The 23,684-nt window shown below is 40.5% G+C and overlaps 4 protein-coding genes across 4 annotated transcripts; 2 read left to right on the top strand and 2 right to left on the bottom strand.

Moving 5' to 3' along the window:
* Window positions 1-348: 348 nt before the first annotated feature.
* PKNH_1127600 (cytochrome b-c1 complex subunit 9, putative) lies at window positions 349-1,073 on the top strand (the record flags this gene model as incomplete). Its single annotated transcript, XM_039114140.1, has 4 exons — window position 349; window positions 508-625; window positions 778-901; window positions 1,029-1,073. Coding segments are annotated over 4 exons (288 nt in total).
* Window positions 1,074-2,094: 1,021 nt separating this feature from the next.
* Window positions 2,095-3,631, bottom strand: PKNH_1127500 (conserved Plasmodium protein, unknown function; the record flags this gene model as incomplete). Its single annotated transcript, XM_002261414.2, has 2 exons — window positions 2,095-3,087; window positions 3,500-3,631. 2 exons carry the CDS (start codon window positions 3,629-3,631, stop codon window positions 2,095-2,097), a joined length of 1,125 nt encoding a protein of 374 aa, XP_002261450.2.
* A 2,374-nt stretch (window positions 3,632-6,005) lies between these two features.
* Window positions 6,006-9,893, top strand: PKNH_1127400 (leucine--tRNA ligase, putative; the record flags this gene model as incomplete). Its single annotated transcript, XM_002261413.1, has 1 exon — window positions 6,006-9,893. One exon carries the CDS (start codon window positions 6,006-6,008, stop codon window positions 9,891-9,893), a length of 3,888 nt encoding a protein of 1,295 aa, XP_002261449.1.
* A 1,956-nt stretch (window positions 9,894-11,849) lies between these two features.
* On the bottom strand, window positions 11,850-20,027 carry PKNH_1127300 (AP2 domain transcription factor AP2Tel, putative; the record flags this gene model as incomplete). The annotated part of the gene is made up of 1 exon (XM_002261412.2): window positions 11,850-20,027. One exon carries the CDS (start codon window positions 20,025-20,027, stop codon window positions 11,850-11,852), a length of 8,178 nt encoding a protein of 2,725 aa, XP_002261448.2.
* Window positions 20,028-23,684: the final 3,657 nt, after the last annotated feature.

Below are 23,684 nucleotides of genomic sequence, written 5' to 3'. Positions count from 1 at the left end.
AATCTCGCTCTGCCAAAAGTTGCAAAAGAGTGATACACAATTTTCAGTGGGATATTGTCAAGTGGGATATCGCCAAGTTCAATGCCTTAGTAGAACTTTCTTCACCTCGCTTACTAAATCTTTGTGCTATTCCCGCTGTGAGGAGGAATCAACCATCAGAGGTGCCAACGCTTTTTTTTTTTTTTTTTTTTTTTTTTTTTTTTCCTGCCTAAACTTTAACATGTTCATCGCCAAAACTTTTTACTTCACACCTCGAAATAGTAACCATTATATGACCATATAAACACTACTTGGAAAAAAAAAAGAAAAAGATAAAGAAAACTGTTAACTTGGAAAAGCATAAAAAAAAGTACGTAACACATAGTACATGCCTGTTCCAGTACAGTCCGCGCAAAGAATGCATAAAAAACATATCAGTATCTCTTTGTCACGGCAAGGGTGAAGTCCTCCAATAGGGTGATAACACGCCTAAACACATTTTTTTCCTTTTTTTTCCCCTTCCTATAGTGGTTTTCGGAAGTCCATTCAGTGACACCTACCCCAAGTTCATCTGGAAATCGCTTGCCAAGAGTAGGAAGGGCAAGGACATTTTCAACCCCTTTTTCCATGCCCTGAATAAGACCAAGTAGGAAGTGTACACCGTCTTTCTCCTCTCCGTCTACGTACATATGTGTGCGGAAGTGCGGCAACTTTGCAGTTAACACATAAGCACGTACACGTAAGTGTACACACCCGATCATGTTCATTTGGTCCTTCCAACTTCCCCCCCTTTTTCAGAATCTATGACCATATACTGAAGCACAACAGTCGCTATTGGATGTTCGTCGTAACGGGCGGCTGTATCACATCTTACTTTTGGGGTGTGTGGTTTAACAATTTTTGGAAGAAGATAAACAAGGGGGTAAGCATGAGTGGTGTGCGCCTAATATTTCGCAAAGCAGACATGCCGCCATACCTGCCTCCTTCCGCTTCTCCCGCTTTCCCCGCCATGTGTAGATAACCACATCGCCCAAATTTTTCTTTCGCAGAAACTCTACATCGACTGCCCCTATACCTACCCGGAGGAAGACTGAAATATGCATGAGTTACCCCCCACATCCCCGTTGTAAGGTATATCCAGTTTATATGTTAATAGTGCAGCTAAGGACAACCGCGGGGAAGCCAATCAAAGATGCCCATACCGATTTAAAAGGGGGAAAGTAAAATAAACAGAAGAATGGAATGGGTGGGGTGGGGTAGGGTAAACTAACTAGCCCGTCGCTCTTTTTTTTTTTTTTTTTTTTTTTTTTTTTGTTCGTCGTTGCACGTATCAGAAGCTGCATCATGTGGGACGTGTGCATATAAGTACACATCATGGATGTACCTGCTCGTGTTCCGACTTTTAAGTCACACATAGGTTTTTGCAAATGGTTGGGGGTGATGGATGTTGTTTGCATGAAGGGGAATGATTAAGGCTAATCCAAGTTTTGACTCACCGCCCCTGGGTGAGTGCAGCCGCCGATTGCAACACCACACGGACAGATACTCTGCCCATGTGAACAGCCCAGTAGTGCCAACCTTTGCTAACCTTACCTGCGATTTCCCCCACCCCCGTTCCGACACGCTTTACAAGGACACATATTTTGTACAGAAAAATTATGAACAACTGCTCAAGTTAAATAAACCATTTTTATTCAAACACGTGAACATTTTAATGTTTAAAAAGTAAAATAATAGACAGAACATTTCAATGTTTAAAAAATAAAATAAAAGAGACAAATGGGAAAGAATGCTGAGAAGCAATTCTTTCATGTGCAAACGAATTAAAAATAAAAAATAATAATAAAAAAATAGCTAGCTACATGAACCGTTCAGGTGGAAAACTATTCCAAATAACGCCAAAAAAGAAAAAATATATGAACAAAAAAGAAAAAATGTATGAACAAAAAACGAAAAAAAAAAAAAAAAAAAATTAAAAGGTAAAGCCCCTTTTAATGAAAGGATTAACAAATTCGAAATGGGAAGGTCAGGGGACACTCTGCCCAACTGGTCGGACTGTACATTTCCCCAGAGTGATCTTCACTGTGAAAGTGTGATAACTCCACCCTCGATGATCTACTTCAACAAGCACTGCAACTCCTTGTAAGAAAAAAACAAATGGAGTGAAGACAGGAGGAAGTAAAAATAAATTTTGTTCTTAATATACTTGGTCGCCCGTGTGAGAAGTACAACGGTGAGGAGGTCTACGAGGGAGTTCAGTAAATCGGTGAGGACGCTGACTTCGCCAATAAAGTACGTCTTCTTCGCGTTGTTGACGGAGTTATTAGCATCACTGCTGCAGTAGTTGCTACGTTCAATTTGGGATATTCCATTTGACAAACTGACCGGAGGGGTATCTCCCTGTTCTGCACCAACAACAGACACGTGTGTATCTTCCCCCAAGTGAGTTGCTACCTTTTCCTCCTTCAACTTTACGTTATCTCTACGTTCCCGACTTTGGTCCTCAGTGACTAAGTGATCATTCGTGGGTTCCACCCTGCCTGCTCGTTTAAAATGATCAAGTACGCAGGGGACGACACTCTCGTTCTGCTTGTTGAGCATTTCACACAGACGGAGGTAAGTGGCAGACCGGATGGATGCATATGTCATGATACTTAAACTTTTAAGGGTAGAAGAAAGGACATGAAACATGCAAGGGAAAAAGAAGGAATTTTTAAAAAAATCCAGTGTAGACAGTAAGTCCAAATAAATACCAATGACATAAAAGACAGTCGATAATATTCTACAAAATTTTATATTACTATCAACAAATGATCTTAGCTTGTAGAGCCAACAAATTTTCAACACCTTCACGAGAACCTCATTGTATATTAGCACTTGAGTGAGCAATAGATTATCATTATTCTTCCTATACAAGTGTATTTTTGCATTTAGGGAGAAGGCGCTACTTAACGATACGCATATGCGAGACAGGCATCGGAGGACAAAGTACTTTTTTATGTTTTCATTCGACAGGGGGGTAATTATGCTCGTTAAAAAATTGGGCGACGCGCGAATGGTCAAGGGGCTCCTTTGCATTCTTCCCTTTTTTCTCTGCCATTGGCTATGCTACTTGGGAAAAGGGAGGAGGAAAGCAATCTCATGTGTAGATGTGTGTACAAGAGGGTAATCAACTATCCGCAGTTTTTGCGTGTTTGTTAACATGTATATGTGTAATGGGTCCTTCCGGCGTTCTCACTTAGGAAGGAGTGCACCCCCACGCGTGTTGCATCATCATCGAGTGAATGCCATTTTCCCAAGTTGACTCCATTCGGGGGAAAACGTATCGCTACACATGGCGTAGTACACACTAGGAGATGCACTCGGAGCATAACGCACAGAAAAAAAAAAAAAAAAAAAAAAAAAAAGATAATTGAAAGAATGCGACCAACACACTTTGTTCACGTGAGGAAAAGACGCCACACTACATATGAGTATCGCGTATTGTCTATTTTTTTTTTTTTTTTTTTTTTTCCATTACATAGTTACGTGAGCCAACAGTCAGGGACTTTGAGTTCATTTTCGGGGGAACAAAGGAAAGGGAGACCTGGAACAAGAAGAAAATAAACAGCGATAGCAGCAACCGGGGGGGACACGAACGCGCAGTCGCCATTTTGCATTTCCGTCATATAGAATGGTTTATGTGTGATCGTTGGACTGCTGCAAAAGTAGACGCACCGTGCGGGGGTCATTTAGCCCAGGATGCATATTTTAAATGATAATGGAACGCATTACGCATGGAAGGCATACAGAACAAAAGGGGGGTGGGACAGACGGATGGCATACACTGGTTGGGATGAATTTCACTTTCCGCATGTAAAAAGAGGAAAATATATATTTGCCAAAGTGGCGGAAATAAAAAGCAGTGTTTTTCGAAAGGGGGAAAGCAAAGATATGTTACGAACAAACTGTGGATTCCTTTTCTCTATCCGTTATGATCCATTTGGTTCATACATGTGCGCATATATATATAATATACCCACACTTGGGTAGCCAGTGGAAGGAACAAATGAAGGTCCTCCCACCCAGTCATGCATTCACGTTTACCCCTTTGCACATGACTGGAAGGTCAACTCAAGTATGCCAAATGAGTTACGCATCATATGTATGTGTACTTATGTTATGTCCCCCTGAAGTACCAATTTACACACACATATGAAACAATCACGTGGTGGTATGATCACTAAATGTTTCTTTGTACAGTTCCACAAAAAGAATGACACTCATATGGCTTATAGAAGGTGCATCAAAATGTACGAAATGTATGCAATGTACATAATGTACGTAATGTACGTAATGTACGAAATGTACGTAATGTACGAAATGTATGGAGATCCTTCTCTTAAGATGGCACTTTTCCCCTACCCGCCCCCTGTTGATACGTGCGCACATATGCCCTGTGGGGAAAACGGCGCACTACACATGTGATGGAGGGGGGGCGAACATGCCCAAAATTAGGTCGTAAAAAAATTCAAGTGAAAGAAAAGCAGCAACGGTAGGAATGGGAGGACTGCGGAAATGCCTAACTGAACAGGTGTAGGAGCAACGCGCAGTTCATGCAAGGATGTGAGGGTTCCCACATCATGCATGGAGTATTATATTGTTACATCTCTGCAGGGTCAAAACCTCCAACTGAAATGCACACGTGAATATGTGATTGTGCATTACAAAAGTTAGCCATGCTAAATCGGTCAGCGGAGAGTGAACACGGCCATCCCCCCAAAGGATATATACATGTACTGATGGACATATACATGTACACCGTGTAGTGAAACAAAACGCCCATATATATTAACCTACCTTTTAATTCCCATCCTCCTTCACTCAACAAAAAAAAAAAAAAAAAAAAAAAAAAAAATGCCATTGCACGTAGTTCCGGTGCGCCCCTTACCCATTATGCTCCTCAGTGCTGTGTTTTCCCCGCACATAAAATATCTATGGCCGTGAGAACAGCGGATGAAGGAATTGAAGAAAACATCTCCGTTTTTTCGCGAAATTGTCGTCCCGAAATTTAAGGTGATGCGACAAGTTCCATTCCAAACCTCTTTATAACCCAGAAAGAAACGAAAAACTAAGTACGTAGAAGCATCACGAACGAATACGCATATGAAGAGATATAATGTACATCTCATTTATGTATATGCACGTGCTCACCACATATACATATTTTGTATGCGTTTTTTTTTTTTTTTTTTTTTTTTTTTTTTCCATTTTTTACCTTGCCTGTTCATATTTTTTTTAAGCATTTTTTTTTTTTTTTTTTTTTTTTTTTTTTTTTAATGTTTCACAACTTTTTCATCGTACTCTTTATATATATATTTTTATATATTTATACATATTGCTATGTTTATATTTTTATTTTATGTACATGTTATATATGAGTACGCTTTTCCTCCTCCTGCCCCCCCAACCTGCTTCCTATACATATGTACGGCGACCGACCGTTTATAACAAAGCTCCTTTCGACGCATTATACGCACGCGGGGGAACGTGGATAAGCTGTGGCGTGAACACAGGTGTCCATACGATAATATCGTCAGGAGCTCAGCAGCCAAGTCGATTTGTACGTTTATGCATATATCTTTTGAACGATAGGTTCGGAGCTTTGTTCCACTCCATTTGTTTTGTTTTTTGTTGCAGCTGGAGTCTGCACACGTGGCTCTTACCCAGCGTGAACGTGCAGTAAGTGGGTGCGGCTACTGGGAGGGATCGAAATGGGCAATTGGATTGGCTACAAAGGGGGGATGCAATAGTACCACAAAATTGGACTGCCAGTTGATCTTCCATTCAGACTGAGAAGCGCTCCTTTTTGCCTTGCCTCTGCCACAAGAACTTTTCTTACCAGTTTTTGTCCCTCTCGCCCGAACAGACGCACACGAGGGCGCCGCATCCCAAGTGCTCCATGTGGTGTAATCACGCTGTACGCTGGTTATGCTCACCTACATAAAACACTTGACTTCCTCGCCAGATCATACTAATAGCTAACCATGGCACGGCGAATGAACCTACTGAACATAGAAAAGAACATTCAGAATTTATGGAAGGAACATAATGTGTACGAAAAGGAATTCATTGATAATAATGAGTCGAGGTTCACGGGTAATTTCCCCTACCCATACATGAATGGATTGTTACACATAGGCCATGCCTTCACGTTGAGTAAGTTGGAGTTCCTTATCCGTTACAAAAATATGACATGCCAGAATGTGTTGCTCCCATTTGCTTTTCACTGCACAGGCACACCGATTGTGGTGTGTGCTGATAAATTAAAGAACGAGTTAAAAGGAAAAGTTCTGGGAAAATCCTCAGAGGGTAATAAAAGCGATATTACCAATGATAAAAACGAGCTGGATGCAAACCTTCTTGCGACCACCAAGCTGGAGCAAGAGCCAGAAAAAAAAAAACAGACAGATGCAACGGTTTTCAGGTCCAACAAAAGTAAGCAACAATCAAAGGGATCCAAACAGAATACACAATATGAAATTATGAAGCAAATGGATATAAGTGATGAAGAAATTCACCATTTCCAAAAGCCACAATATTGGTGTTATTATTTTTCCTCCAAAGCGAAGGAACATTTGAGTTCTTTAGGTCTCTTTTGTGACTGGAGGCGATCCTTCATCACCACCAACATGAATCCATATTACGATAAATTTGTGAATTGGCATTTCAACAGCCTTTATAAGAAGAACCTAATTTATTACGGGAGCAGAATCACCATCTTCAGCCGAGTGAATAATCAGGCCTGTGCGGATCATGAGAGATCTGAAGGAGAAGGAGTGAAATGCCAGGAATTCACACTCATCAAAATATATGTACATGATTATAAGGAATTTTACGAAATTTATTTAAGAAATAAAAAACTGAATGAGAAGGATTCTTTAAAAAATGAAAATGTCAATGAGAACTTCTTTAGCCAGAAAAAAATTATCCTCCTTGCTAGTACATTAAAACCAGAAACAGCATATGGACAGAATTACACCTTCGTGAACCCAGGTGAGTATTACTACGTTACCTTAGGGTTCAACAAACAGAGGTTGCACTATGGGGATAAGAACTACGTGAACAATGTTATGACAAGGGATGAGATCATCGATTCTTGTGAAAATGTGTACATATGTTCAGAGAATAGCTTGTACAATTTGGCCTATCAGGGTGTAATACCTATGCTTTCGAAAGGCTCTTGTGGTTCTTCCAAGGCGACTGGTCAGTCAAGTGACCACTGCACCGACTCGCTCAACTCCCACAGTGGCAAAGGCACACGTGGTACAGAAGATACCTTATCCCCCTTTAGCGACCTCCTTATCCTGATGAAAATAAAAGGGGAGGAGCTTGTCGGATTGCGAACCTACTCAAATTTATCAGAAAAGAAGGATTTATACATTCTTCCGATGACCACCATAAAAATGAATATCGCCACAGCCATCGTCCCATGTGTATCTAGTGACAGCGCCGACGACTATGCGTGTCTGCAGGATATAAGAAGAAAGCAAGCATACTATTGTGAAAAGTACAATCTGAAAGACGAATTTTTGCACAATGAAAGTTTCTCCTGTATTCAATTACCAGATATCGGGGACAACACGGGCAAGTATTTTTACGAAATGGAAAAAATATCTTCATATAAAGATGCCAAGCTACAGAAAGTTAAAGAGACCTTATATAAGAAACAGTATTTTGAAGGCACAATGACGGTGGAACCATATAAAGGCATGAAAATTTACAATTGTAGAAAGTTAGTAAAGCAGTACATTATAAAAAATAATGAGGGCTTCTTGTACAGCGAACCCGAGGTGCTAGTCATGGACAGAAATAATGCCAAGTGTATTGCTGCGTTATGCAACCAATGGTATATTAATTATGGTAACTTGGATTTTAAAAAAGAGGTACTGATTCAGATGAAGAAGAATAATTTCCAAACCTATAATGAGGTATTACACAAGCAATTACAACATGTGATTTTTTGGCTTGATGACTGGTCCTGTAGTAGGGCCTATGGGCTCGGAACACAAATGCCCGATTTCAATGCGCTACAACAGGGGGGGGAAGGCCAAGAAGGAACAATGTCACAGGGTAGTAGCACGGCTAAGATGCAGGCGGAGGGAATGGTAGGAGATGCTAAAGAGGGTAGTGATATCATTACAAAACTTAGGAGTGAGGGAGAAGGAATGACTCAGCCTGGAGCTGACTCGGGGAAGGAACTAATTGAAAGTTTATCCGATTCGACGATCTACATGGCGTACTACACGATCAGCCACTTCCTACAGGGAAACGTGGATGGAAGTGTGCGAGGTCTCCTGGACATCGACGCGGCAGATCTTAACGATGCCTTCTTCGACTACGTTTTTGACATAAGTGATGACACAGAAAAAATCAGTAAAAATATTAGTGTGGACAAGTTGCAAAGGATGAGAAGGGAGTTTCAGTACTGGTACCCATTCGACGTGAGAATATCAGGCAAGGACTTAATCTTTAACCATTTAACAATGGCTTTATTCAACCACGTAGCTATTTGGGGTGATAAAATATACAACAACAAACAGAAGGAGACGAATGATGAGAAGAGCATCTTAGAGCGACAAGGAGAAATTCTAAACGAAATTGATCAGCTCGATTTGGATGCACACAAAACGATTAAATATTTTCCAAAGTCATTTTTCTGTAACGGACATGTTCTAGTAAATAAAGAGAAAATGTCGAAAAGTAAAGGAAATTTTATTACATTAAAAGAAAGTATAAATCAGTACACAAGTGACGGGACTAGGATCGCTTTGGCAGATGCAGGTGATTCAATTGAGGATGCAAACTTCAACACGGATACAGCGAATAGTGCCATTATGAAGTTGTATAATTTAATAAACTTTTCCATCGAAACTAAAAATAATGTTTACATATTCCGATGTGGAGAAAAAACATTTATCGATTCCATTTTCGAAAATGAAATAAACTATCTTACCAATAAGTGTAAGGAATCCTATGAGAAACTTCTATTCAGGGATGTTCTCAAGTATGGCTTCTACGATATGCTTCTGAAAAGAGATACGTACCGAATTATGTGTGATAAAATTCACATGCACAAAGAGACAGTTAACTTTTTTATAGAAAGAATTTGCCTGATCATCCACCCCCTCATTCCCCATGTCACGGAACATATTTGGACATATATATTAAAGAAGGAGGATTTTCTCGTCAACCAAAAGTGGCCTTCCTCTGACGACACCAGTTACTCTATCGTTATGCACAAGCAGTACAACAACCTCCTTAACGTTGTCGAGATTTTTAGGAAATCGTACGATAAGGTAATTAACAAGAACAACAAGCAGAAGGGCGTCAAGGGTACCACAAGTGCCAACGCTGCCGGAAGCGGCGCGAAGCGCGCACCAGATGAGACCGGCACGCCAGACGAGCAGAAGGACATAGACAACAAGGAGGATGATGACGAGGGAACCAAGTTCAAAGCCATCGTCTACGTTGCCAAGGAGTACAACGACACACAAAAAAGAATCATCGAAATTCTTAACAGAATTATTAACAACAGTGAAGATAAAAAATTGCCCACTAACTATATCAACCTTTTGGTGCAAAACGATTATGTAAATAAATTGCCGAAAAATGAGAAAAAAGAAATCTTAAGCTTTGCTACTTTTCTAGTGAAGGACAACGTTACCCTCAACAACAACCAGTACGAGCTCAGTCTTCCCTATGATGAAATACAACTTATAAAGAACAACGTAGAATTTATAAGGAGGAGTTTAAACCTTGGAGATATTCACATTATGGAAAATACAAATAAATCCCACATTGACGATACAGATATTTATAAATTAGCCAACCCGGGAAATCCTTCCATTTTTATGTACACCACGGAGTCGTAAATAAGGGGAGCAGGGGATGCTTAAAAAAGAAAAAAGAAAAAAGAAAAAGAAACTAGTTAGTAATTAGCCAAAGGAAAGCAAAACATTTTATCTCCCCGTGCACATGCTCATATATATGGGCCGCATATTCCAGGCGAGTGTAAAGGACCATCAATCACACTGCGGAAATTACTTTTTTTTTTTTTAAAACGTTGGAAAGAAAACCGCCATGCATCGTTTTAATAAGTATATCATATTAGTACTTTTTAATTTTTGAATCACACAAGTGATGTTTTTTTTTTTTTTTTTTTTTTTTTTTTTTAATTAAAACGGTTTTTAATCGCACTAAGCTTTTTATGATAAAAAATAAATAAAAAGAAGACATTTCGTGTGAGCAAAAGTAAAGAGGGAGTGTTTATATAAGAATAATGCCCCTCCCCCAGAAAATGGGAAAATCCCAATCCAGCCCATGTTTTATTTGCCTTGCTCGGTGTGTTATACCCGAAAAATTGGGAAAATTGCCCAGAGCATATTTCTGTATGAGAGAAAAAAAGGGGCCACATATATCCCCCCCTAAATTCCTTTTCCCTTTCTTCAACCATTGCTATATCACATGATCCTTGTGCATGATTTCGCACCCCTGTAACATAATATTAATACGTAAAAACGGAATTTAAAACAAAAGTTAGCCAATGTAAAGAGAAGGGACAGATATATCAGGAAAGACAGGGAGGAGTAAAAATTACGCTAGTTATGTAAAAAAAAAAAAAAAAAAAAAAAAAAAAAAAAAAAAAATTCGGAGACATGGATTAAGAGACAGGATTAACATCATTTTTTTAAAAAAAGTTAAAAGCTTGTGTGAGGGTCTACACCCAAAGCAGCAGCAGCAGCATCATCAAATTCGCTCACATATTATGGGTGCACACATAAGCTTTTTATATATGTATTGACATGGTATATACACACGGAGGAGTTGCCCTGTTTCAAAAAGGAGCTTGGCGCGGATTAGCCACCTTTTGAAAGCGTCAGGCATGTGTTGATTTAGCCACGCAAGGACCACAGTGAGAGCAATCAAGCCGATCATCACAGCGGTACACAATTATGAAGGCCATTAGGAAGGCCATTAGGAAGGCCATTAGGAAGGCCATTACGGTGGTCATCATACTCATAAAACCGCAACGACCTTCACGGGCGTCACCATCGTTTGCTACTCCTTCCATAAGATTACATTACGCGGTACATAAAACAAAAATTTTCACTGTTGTAGAATATGCATGAATTTCGGGAAAAAATCGTCACAAAAAAAAATAAGGGGGGGCCTTCTCACGTGGAGGAGTACTACCACGTAATGTACCCGTGTACATATACATTCTTTCATGCAGAAGGTGAGAACCTTTTCACGCCGAATAAGGCCAAAGACATGCACAGAAGAATGGCACAACTTACCCCCCTCCCCCTAGCAGTAATTATGCTAAAGATAAGGAAAATGGGGATGAGGTGGATGTGCCGGTCGGTCGTCTACATGGGGGATTACATAAAACAAGACGCAACAAATAGAGATACAAGAAATGCTCACCTTGTCGTGGACTCCAGGTTGGTCACACATTTCTTCTTCTATTTTTAAAATGTGAAATGCTCGACGATGAACAAAAAAAGTGCAGTTCATTCCGGAGCGACGGAATTTTTACCAAAAGTAGAAACGGCAGGATGGTATATGTAATCCCAAATGTGCGCGCGATTCACTCCTTCATTTTTTAATTTAAAAGTTGCGGTGATTCATCCTTTTCCCTTTTTTCAGAAAAAAAAAAAAAAAAAAAAAAACCGCAGGACAATGCCGTGGTGGCATAAATGAGGTGGAATGTTTCTCTGGTCTTGGTACAAAATCGACTTATCTCTTCTTCCGTGTCAATTGGATAAAGACGCCTTTTCCACATCTCTTGGCTTTACGCCTCAGATAATATGGACCACCCATCCCTTTCACACGTTATTATTTATCGAGTCGGCGAGAAAGATGTTGTTCAAATTTCCACGAGTTTTTATTCTTAACATTTTTTCATTGGGGCCATTTCTTCTGTAAAGGCCTAAGACGTTTCTTCCGCTTTCAATTCCACCTACAAGTCCATTTTCGTATTCGTTTTCGCTTTCCATTTCCATGTCCATTTCACCTTCCTCCCCTCGGTGTTTATTACCCTCATCAGCGTGCCCCTTGTGCTTTTTATTCCTCCTTAGGCTAACCTTGTTGGTGCTCTCGTGAGGCAGAATGTGATCTGTGATGCTATGTTCTCTGTCGTGGAAAGTTCTGTGGTCCTCCATCATTCCACATGTGCTGTAGTTGTTCACCTTAACATCTTTAATAAAATTTGTTATTAAATCAAAATTATCTTGGTTCATTATAAAGGTCGTCTGCTCTCCCCCAAGAGGGGGCAATTCGTTCGTTTGTGCTTGACGGGCGAACAGGTTGCTCTCTTTTTTTCTTTGTGCGCTTGTTTTGCTGTATTGCATGTTGAGCAGGGCCGGTCTATCAAATTCCTCCATCGAGGCCACTCTGCGAGAGAAGTTCCACATTCCGTCATAGGGATCCTGTCCACAGCTCTGATCATACCTTTGGGAATTTTCACCCCAATGGTTGACGAATTCTCCATTTTCATCTTCTCCATTTTGATTCATCCTTCTAATCCCTTTGGCGTATTCCGATATACTGGTATTGCACTCCATATTTAGATTGTCCATCGGTAGCGAACTAAGCAGTTCCTCCAAAAATTCACTAATCATCTCCCTCTTCGTCTTCCTCTTTGTTCTACCGCTCGGTACGACGACATCTATGAGTCGTTTCTTCGCGCCATCTTCTATTTCTCCGTGATGTTGATCACCCCAATGTGCCATGTCCTTGGCACATCCACGAACGACCTGCTCCCTTCCTAACTTTTGCACCATATAGTTAAAAATACGATTGCACAACTCGACTGGAAATATGCTATTGTCACCACTCATCTGCGTACTAAATATCTCCTCACTGCAACCACCAATGTTACTTAGATAATTCTCTATTTGTCCATTTACATTGTTGCACTCTTTATGCATTCCATATCCGTTCCTGCTGTCGACACCCTTATTTTGCCTTAACACGTTTAACAATTTAGTGTAAAAGCTGCAATAGCGACAAGACGAATTGCACAAATTGTTTTGCTCTCCTTCGCAAGGGGGATGATGCCTTTCTTCCACGTTATCTTCGCCACAGTCGATGTTTTCATCCTTCTGGTTACCCACTTTCATCGCATCCTCCACAACCTGGTTGTACTTCAACCCAGCCATGCAGGCACAATACAAACAGGGTGAATTACTTCTGTCCCGCTCGTGTAAGCACTCCACGTTGCTACTGAGGGAGTTGTCATACATCCCCTCCCGCAGGTATTTACTCTTCACCAGAATGTCAATTATATCCGTCATGTCTCCATCACCAAGAATGTTCCCCTTTTTTAAACTACCAAGTGATTCTCCCTGCAGCTTTGCGTCTCCGAGTTTTGCATCTTCCTCTGTTGATTTATTTCTACTTCGAGCATAAACACCATCCCCGAAATTACCACCTTGTGAGGTGGAGGACAAAAACCGTTGAGGATCCCCCTGATACGCACATGCATGTTCTGTACGATTGTGGGTGCATCTCACGCCCCTTTCATTTTCCGACACGACTTTTTCCCGCACAGGAATGTTCCTATCCTCCTTCTCATCAGGGCACACGTGGCTCCGACGTTTTGGAAACTTATCTGACGAGATGCTTTTCTGCTTGTTCATAAACCTGTAGGGGTTATTAGACGCATCCTCTAGGCAAAACAATTCAAGGTGCTTTGCTTGATCATCCACATTGGCTAACTGCTTCACATGGGTGCTTACCCCTGAGGAAGATCCCTCCACAGTGTGCCCCCCCTCTTCATAACCATTGTTCTCCTGCACATGGTTCAAAAATACACTTTTCTCCGAAAAAATCAACTGCGAGTACTTTTCTGCACAAGAATTAAACAGTTCTTTCGCCTCGACCATGTTTATGGATTTCCTCTTTAACTGCTCCTCCTTCAGATAGTCGAATTTCTGCTCTATCGTGAAGTCTTTCTCAATTTTATTCCTTTCTTTGGACATGGAACAGGACAAAACATTTTTTTTTTTATCTTCCTGTATGTTGCCCCCCATGGAGGACCTACTCATACCCAAACTCGGGCACGTAGACACGTTACTTATTTTCTTAGAGCTATTTATATTATCCAAATTAGGGTAGCCATTCAGATAATTATTTTCATGTAAGACAGATGAATAGCTGGCCTTGTCTACCATTTCTGCATTCCTTTGGTCCATGTTAAGGTTGATTCTTTGCATCTGCTCTGATGGAGTATTCGCTTCATCGTTCATACCTGGTGGAAGTAAGACCTTCCTGTTAGAGGTTGTCATCCCTTCACTATGGAGAGATATATCACCCCCTACCCCTTTAGCGCTTGAACCCATCCGTGCGGTATTTTCACGGTTGGCATAATAAATGGCAAATAAGAACGCATCATATTCCTTCGTATTCTCACGATATGTCGAATTGGGGGAATTTATTCTGTGTCCGCTACTACTGTTACTGCTATTGCTCCTGCGAGATTCCTTATTCAAGAGCTCTATAAAATGGTCGTTCATGTTTGAGTATCTCACCTCCTCATCTATGTCTCCGTACTCACTTCGAATGTACAGAGATTTTTTCAGCTCTATCAGGGAGTTGTGATAATCCCTTATTTCTTCAGTATTGGATAGCTTCTCCAGGTCTGCATAGGATGGGTGGCAACTGCCTAGAGGATGCGAACGAAGCAAGTCGCCTCGGATCGGCCCGATTTCCCCACTCATTCCCTCCTGAACTAAGTTTCTTCCACTAACATTGGTGAAGGTGTCATGGGTGATATTCTCGTTCTCCTGGAAATTCTCCCTCCTTCCGTGTACCCCGGGAAGATCGTCACACCCCTCATATAAATTACCCATGTGGCCAATATGCACACCGTGATCCACTATTACCATTTTGTCGTTACACAATTGTGGGTTCCTCTTTCTGGAACGGTCTCCCCTGTCCTTAGTCTCATCGCTTAATTCCTTTTCAGCGGAATGGACAGGCGCATAGTTCACTCCAATCCGGTTAACTCCGACATGGTTAAGCATATCCCCATTATTTCCCCTCTCTGCATGGATTCCCTTCTGTATGTTGTATCCTGCCGTCCACATGGAATCCTTATCATCCTTATCATCTTTCTGCCTCTTCCTGTTGCCTGGAAAGGGGGTCTTACTCATCCTGTCGCCAACGCTCCTACTGTTCCTGTGACTACCTTGGTGACTATCTCCATCAGTGCTCCCTTCACTGCTTCCGCTGCTACTATGGTTGATGCTCCCATCATCCATGCTCTCCTTCGTGTATAGGTGGACACCTGGGTTGAAGGACCACTTCCTCTTTCTGCTGTAAACCTGAGAGGCGCTTGCGCGGAGCAAATGTCCTTTCCTGGGCTCACGTCCTTGGCCTCTTCGGGCGCTGAGGGTACCAGTGGTAGTACCGCTTAGGCTACCACTGTACCGACCCATCTGTTGACCGTTCTGTTGACCGTTCTGTTGGCCGTTCTGTTGAACAACCCTGTCGCTCTCCTTGGCGCCGTCGCCCCGAATGAGGGATTCCTTGTTCCGCTCGCTAGTCAACTTATCCCGCAGGCACTGATTAAGTATATTCAATACCTCCTCCTTCTTAAACTGCTTGTCCGCGCTGTTGATGATCACCTTCAATTTATTCACAAAGGAATCATCCTTATAATTACTCATTAAAAAGTTATTTATTTTATGTACATGGTCATAAAATTCCTTGCTCCTTTCTTCTTCCAGAGCTTTACATTCATCATCAGTCATATACCAATTATTTTTATTTCTCTTCTTTGACAAAAGTTCAGGTAAATTACAATCATTAATATCTGTAATGCTTAACCTTGATCTTTTGGTTTTTTCTGCGATGTACTTACCACAGAGTAGCCATCTGAACAGAAACAATATGGATATTTTTTTACTGGATATGTAACCATAGTGCTTACATGAAATGGTTTTCAGTCTCATACTTCCTTTGTATCTATACCTTACTCTAAATTCCTTGTTATGTGGATGGAAGTGGGGCTGCCACATCGTATCAATGGCATCGTAATTTATTTTCCTATTCTTCTGCTGCTTATTTTTTTTCTTTAATGACGAAGCTCCATTTTTTTTTCTTATAATGATTAATCCATCGCTCTGACTATCATCTCCATCGTCATCTCCTTCTTTCACGGAAATCCTCTTCTTTGTCCTCACGTCCTCTTCACTGGATTCCCCAAAGCAGAACAGTAGCTCGCTGTTCTTCAGTTCATTATACCTCACAATGTACCGGTCGATAAATAAGTTTATTTTAACGTAATTCTTGCTCGGCTTCACGCTGATCCGGGAGAAGTCGATATCGTCATTCTCCATGATGTAGTCGACGTGTCTCTGAATTTCGCACAAATGACTCGCGTCTTCTCCGTCCGCAACCTCTCCATTAGCCTCACAAGCACCATCACTATCCGCTCCATTGGCAACTCCATTGGTACCTTCGTCTCCCATGTCCTTATAACCACCTCCATCAGACAGGTCATCTCCAGGCACGACTCCATCTCTTCGTCTGCCTAATTTTCCCACGCTGTTTCCATCAGCATCAATACCATTATCATTCTTATTGTCCTCATGCGCCCTCCTTCTTTCATTTCTTTCGCTCCGATCGCTTCTTTCATCCCTTTCTCGCCTCTGCGTTCCCTCCAATTTCATCAGCCCCGTTGCGTTTACCCATTTGTCACTTTTCCATGTCCCGTCCAACTCCTTAATTCTGTGCCCTCCCTTCACTACGAACATATTTTTTCTCCCCTTATCATCCACGTGACCACCACCACTTCCATCCATTTTCCACTGGTGTAATGCATCCTCGAGGGTGTTGTTTTCCCTATTCTTACTCCTTCTTTGCATGCCATTATGCAGTTTGAAATTTTCCATTTTTACTTCTGCCCTGTTCAGGTAGTTTCTTCCATTTCTTATCTGATTCGTCTCCTGTCCCCTGCCGCAGTTGCTATTCACATCCACAGAAGGAGCATCACTGGGTCTATTGGCCCCATTTCGTTGACCATGCTGATATGGTTTGCTCATACTGCTCTGCTTGCCTTGCCTACTTTTCCTATTCTCCCTAAGACTGTACTGGGTCCGCACACCCTGGTTGTAATAATCCCTCCTCCTGCTAGCGATTTTATCGCAGGAGCTATTATTTATTATTTGACTTTCGATCAAAACTTCACATGTCTCTTTGTAAAAGTTGGGGTATTCTTTTATTCCTTCCTTTTCCACAGGCGTTATTCCTTCACCAAAGGGTCTCCCCACCCTGTAGTGCTCATCGATGTCGCTTCCTTCACCCCTAATGCTCCCATCGCACTTGTACCTATCAATTGGGGATCCATTTTTCCACTGTGGTCTACTGTTACGGACGGGCAAGGAGGAGAAATCTTTCCGGATCGCAGCTCCATCCATCACTCCACCTTCATGGTGACTATCATGATCATCCCCATCATCACAATGATCACCACCATCTGATGATAAACTTGTATCACTTGATAACGCCTTTTTCGGATGGTTCCTTCCCTTTGCGTTACCACCCTCTCTTGAATATCTTCCTACTATTAATTTTTGATAATTACTATTTGTGAAGTTTTTCCCTTTGTTTTCCTGCGCCTTCTTGAAACTACTCATCCTCGTCACTCGCCTTACCTCCCCCGTGATGCTCACCCGAGTCCCCTGCCTCATCGACATGCCCTTTTCATTTTCGCCATGCGTAATGCTCCTCATATGGGACATATGAAAAGGGCCCTCCTCAAAATTCTCAACACCAACGGAGATCTTGTCCTTCAAATAGGACAGTTCATCTGCCTCCGTCTTCACAAAATTTTCACCTCCATGATTTATATCTTCATTCACAAATGCCCCTTCAAGTAATAACCTCCCATTTGCGTGTTCCTTCTCTGCGCCATTTTTTCCCGAAGAATGTTCAAGCTTCTGTTCCTCTTTAGGAACGTAATAGCCCTTTCCTTGGGAATTATTTTGAATGGCACACACATCCAAATTGACCTCGGCTTCTTCCTCCCTTTCGATTGTTGACGATCTGCGACCATGTGATGTTACAATAAACTCTATCATGTCGCTATTGTCCATTTTGCAATTATCTTTCATTGTTTCACTGCTATCAGAAGGTTGAATAAACTGTTTTTCTTCTTCCTCCGATTCATCATGATCATTCTTATCCACACTATTCTTCTTCTTCTCCTTCTGTGTAAGACCACTAAAGTTAGGACTAATCTTTTCAGCTCCAAATCCATCATACATTGCTATACTTGGTGTTGCACATTTTCCCTTGGACTGAAAAAACAATCCGTAATGGTGATGTTCAACGGATAAGTTTGTTCTTCTCCCTATTGTATTACTTCCCCTCCTATTGATATTTAATATATGATTTCTTTTTTTATTTTTTACCTTTTCGCTGAGATTTGTTCCTTTTCTCCTTCCATTTCGATCGGCTTGAAAATCCGACTGTTCATCGGGGTGTGCATCGAGAAGTACAATCGATTCCTCATCCGATTCTTTATGCACCTTTGCACGCGCCCTTCCACCCGACTTTCCACTGGGCCCAGCTCTTATACACTCTTCTTCGCTACCCGTCAAGGACCTGTTTGCGCAATTCTCCTCGTCAAAAATGGAGGCGTGTTCTTCTAATTCACTAGGGAGATGATTACTGTGCCCCTTTTCACCATTTCCACCTTTTTCACTACTACTTCTGCTGTAATTACTTGCCTCATCGGAAATAGCCTTACCTTCTAACAGAACATTTTGGCCAATTTGGTAATTTTCCGCTCCATTCATATGGGAGTGATCATTTGGATTATCCTGTGCACTTGCTCGTGTACTTTGCAGTGCACCTTCTTCGGAAAATTTCTTTCCCCCTAAAATTACATCGTTCTGATTTATTTCCTCATTACCTAAAGGATAAGAGCCATTTAATTCGTTCATATTATTACTGAACGCACTTTGTGTGAACTTTCTGCTTGCATGATATAAATGGTCCATTTGACTAATACTTTGGCCAATATTTGGGGTTTCCCCCAGGGTTCCGCTTCTGGGCTCGGTACTAGCCACTATCCTAGTCTCTATTGTGGCTTCTATTTTATCCCCTATTGTTAACTCGCCTTTTCTCTCATTTCCTTCAGCACCTTCCTTATCGTTTCCACCTTCGCACATAATTTCACCTTCCTCCTTCCCTTCGTTCGATATATCTTCTTTCGTTTTTTCAGTTCTATTTTTGCATGCGTCAAAGTCAATGCAAATTTTACCAGAATGATTATTTGAGTCGTTCCACCCTATGACCGCCACTCCCCTAGTGCTCACTGATGGGTCGGTAGCAATTTTGCAATACCTGTCCTCCTGCACTTCCGCTTGGTTATGCATGTGACCATTTTCTCTACTTTGGTGGTAATTCCTCAGATGTATGTGCTCCGTCGGGCATGTGGAATTTGGCCTTAATTTTTCGTCAGATTCGTCCATTCGGCCATTGGTCCAATTGGGGACTGCTTCGGTAGCTTCGCTTCTGTGGCTCATTTGATCCGTTTCGTCTACCACACCTTCTTCCTCCCCTGTGCAATTCCCGCCCGAATGGAAGGATGTCCACTTGCTGATGCCTCTCACGGGTGAAGACGCGTTTTCATCCTTCCGTTGGGCTTTGATTTCAACGCAGAGAATATTACTATCCGCTTTACGATTACCTTCTCTGTCCACGCCATCGCGCTCCTCTTCATCCTCCTTCTCATGTGTAGTTCTTCCTTTTTTCATATCCCAATGTTCGATAACGCATGTATCGATGTGTCGATTCGCTGACATGTCACCGTTTGCACTTTGGTTGCTATAATCTTCCTGAGTGCCCATCTTCTCGTAACCTTCTTCCTCTTGGCTATCATTCGGTTGGGCTGAAAACTCCCCAGTGCAATTCTCCCTTCTCCCCGTACATGTAATTTTCCCGTTTTCCTCATCAGGTTCGGCGCATTCCTCTTTCTCCCTGTTAACCATGTTCTGCGGAGGTAGAGTAAAATAAAGTACGGTATATGGGGAGGATGATATACAGGGACAGGGAGAAAAAGGAATGAAAAAAAAAAAAAAAAAAATGACTAAACACGCGCACACGACAAATGTACATTTTTACAATTATACAATGTGTACACGCAGAAAAGTCGACGTGGTGTGTTGTTAGGGGGCTCCGGAAATTACACCGTCCATGAAGGAAACGGAATGAATCCGTACTTCCTTTTTTTTCCTTTCTTCCTTCCCCCCTCCCCTCGACGGTCTCGTCCACAAGTTGTGCCAGTTGGAAATATATAGTTGGTAAACAAGTTGGCACATGTGTGCAGAACAAAAACGTATATACATAAAAGTATGAAGCATGCATATGTATAAGTGTACTAGCTGGTATGGTAGCACCACATCTCTCTGCATACGCACCATGCAGTCAGAACACTCCGTGTACGTTTTCGATTATGTTCCACCCGTTCACCTGTTCGATCGTTTTTTGTTAAATTCTCACACGGTCGTAAACTTTCGGTGATGTTGTTACTTGGGGGGAATCCCTTTTTTTTATCGACTTTTCGATTTTTCAAGTTTCCAGACTTTTTCGAATTCTTCGAATTTTTTCCCGTTGCTTTCTCTTACTTCCCACCGCTTTCTCCTATTCTTTCTCTCTCTTTTTCTTTTTTTTTTTTTTTTTTTTTTTTATTTCTGCTTACCGAAAAGGGCGAATTGAGGACATTTTCCATCTTCCAAAAAAAAAAAAAAATATATATATATCTCACTTATTAATCAATGCGAGATACAAATAAAAAGAAGAAACAACGAACAAGGAACAAAATTAAAAAAAAAAAAAAAAAAAAAACTTTTGCATGGATAATACAAAAAGTATTTTTTTTTTTATCAAATTTTTTGGGACACCTTGGGGGCATCTTTACTTGTAGATTATTTTTTTTTTTTTTTCATTAATCTATATCAAAAAAAAACAAAAAATAGAATAAGCTAAAAAAATAAAAAAGAACTTATCACAATTGTTAAAAAATCAGTTAACATGTTTAAATGAAAATAATCACAATGTTCTACATACATTAGCTAAGATGTAACACACAAAAAAAAAAAAAAAAAAAGGCAAAATTTGAATAAATCTATACTACATTTGAAAGGTTGAAAATAATTATACATGCGTGTAAAGTCTCCTGTACAAACTTTCGCATATGCTTATGTAAGTACAAATATCATTACAAAAATCAGAGTAACCCGTTTCGAAAAGTGATTTTCCGTGTATGAAATTTTGCACATGGAATTGTAGCATACAGTTTCATACTAGTATGAACACATTTTACGGAATTAAAGATGTTGTTTTCTCGCCTTTCCGTTTTATCAGGCCTCTGCCTATTACACCCTAGGTTATCGTTAATTGTGGATGCCTGGGTACCGGAAACACAAACGCTACCAGTTGGGTGGGTAAAATATGCAGACAAGCAAATGGTTCACTTACGGGTGACATATGGTTCATGTATGGAAGGGTTATAATCACTGCGTACATGTAGTATAATCAGCTGACGCGAAAATCACGCAAGTGTTGTGCACAGTGCTGAGCTAATTGCACACGCCTGCCGCACAATATCCAAGCGCGCACACGAATAGACACATAGATAACACTTTTTGCCATCAAGACATGTACACAGCGTAAGAATCAGTAGCATTAGAACATAACTATCCGTATTAAAGAATCATCCATTTTTTTTTTTTCTTCTTTTCTTTTCAAGAAGATACATACATAAATACTCATGTATATAAGCACATATGCAGAAACAGATCAAGCGTGAAAAAGAATAAAAAAAATATACTCATTTACATATGCAAAGGTAATCACGAGGGTCATCATTTATACAAAGGTATATGCTCATAGGCATAGGTAAGAAGTTATCGCATTCCCCGTGTGCACTACAGCCAACGGGCTGAACCGCTGCGGAAAACAGAAACAAATCGTGGAAAAATTAAAACTGGTACATAAGGAGTGCGTGCACTCTAGGAACAATAAGTTGTACCCCGTTTTGGTTAACGCATTTTTTTAGGCAAAATGAAGGGAGCATCAAAAAAAGGGGGAAAAATAAATAAAATAAATATACATATATATCTAAATAAATATACACATATATCTAAATAAATAACTTATATAAAATGGGCTACGCAAGATGTGCCTCACAAATTGCGCTAAACTAAACAATGCAAAACGGAACACACAAGGGAAAAAAAGAGGGAAGGTAACAATCAGGTCACCCCCCTTGACGACTTCCTACGCGTGAAGCGAAAATCAATTTCATCAGTTAGCGCTACTCACGGGGAAGAATATAAAAGAAAAAGACAAGGTAGAGGAGTAAAAAAGAAAAAAAAAATGAAATAATTAGGACTAGATAAATACAAGTACAGTTATACGTAACAATGTAACTACGCTAATGTACTCATTTCAGTGTACCGATGTCAGTGTTGCCTTCTTTACGCAGCCGTTCTTTTAGGTGGGACCGAAAACCGCACGCCAAAGATACGCTGGCTAAGCGCATAAACGCATGAAGAACATACTGGCTGCCATTTGCAAATCATAAACTTAACAGAATCACGCATACAGCGAAAAACTTCCCAAACATAAACCTTCTGTGCACGAAGCAATACCAACATTAAATTGCACATAAATGTGTGCAATGCATGTAGTACGTACCATAAACAACTTTTTGCACGTATTCCCAGGTAACACTGCAAGTAGGATTATTCTGTACATACAAGTCACACGCAAAAACAGGAATATGAACAGTCGTGTGTAGAAATGTATATGGAAAAAAGAAGCAACATGACGGTAACCTTGAAATCGCACCAAAAATCAGACATCAATCATCAGAAATCAATCATCAGAAATCAATCATCAAATATTAAACATAAACCATCACAAAAAAAAAAAAAAAAAAAAAAAAATAGCTAGCTCAAGACTATATCAAAGAGCATAGTATGTGTGCAAATAGCTAAAACGAAAAAAAAAAAAAAAAAAAAAAAGAAAATTCTTCATAATTTCTTAAACATGTATATTTCTATAACATATTGTAAAGTCAAAGTAAATGAGCAGAAGAGACGTCAAATTTGGTCACAACGTATAATTCGTAAAGCTAGTATATAATATCAGGAAAAGGGGGAAAAAAAAAAAGAAAAAAAGTGAGAGAAAGAAAGAAAAAGAGAGCAATTTCTACTTCGGTAAGCGCAACAATAATAAACTACACGTCATTAACAATCACAAAATGGAAGACAACACTACATCAGGACAGAAATAAATTACATCAATGTAAAAACAAAAATGGACGTGAATCATAATGAGAAGATATAAAAGGAGCTACCTAAATAAAAGTTGCAACAAGCGATATAGACGCGGTAATATAATCACAGTAGCCTCAAGAGCCGTTCGTAAGGCATATATCTGTGCATTTCCCTGTAGCCCTTCACAAAAAAACAAAAAATAGATAATCATGCAAAAACGGAACTAGTGTAGAATTTCTCAAATTGGCAAGAATGGAAGCTGCTCGAAGCGATCAGGTCAGTGCTTATATAACGTTGTGAATGCTTTTGTACATACACAAATACATGTATGTATGGGTTTGTAAAAATGGCGTAGGTGTTATT

The sequence above is a fragment of the Plasmodium knowlesi genome (genome assembly GCF_000006355.2).
Source record: "Plasmodium knowlesi strain H genome assembly, chromosome: 11".
Lineage (NCBI taxonomy): Eukaryota > Apicomplexa > Aconoidasida > Haemosporida > Plasmodiidae > Plasmodium > Plasmodium knowlesi.
The sequence above is the reverse complement of the archived record's forward strand: the minus strand, read 5'-3'. Positions and strand labels throughout refer to the sequence as shown.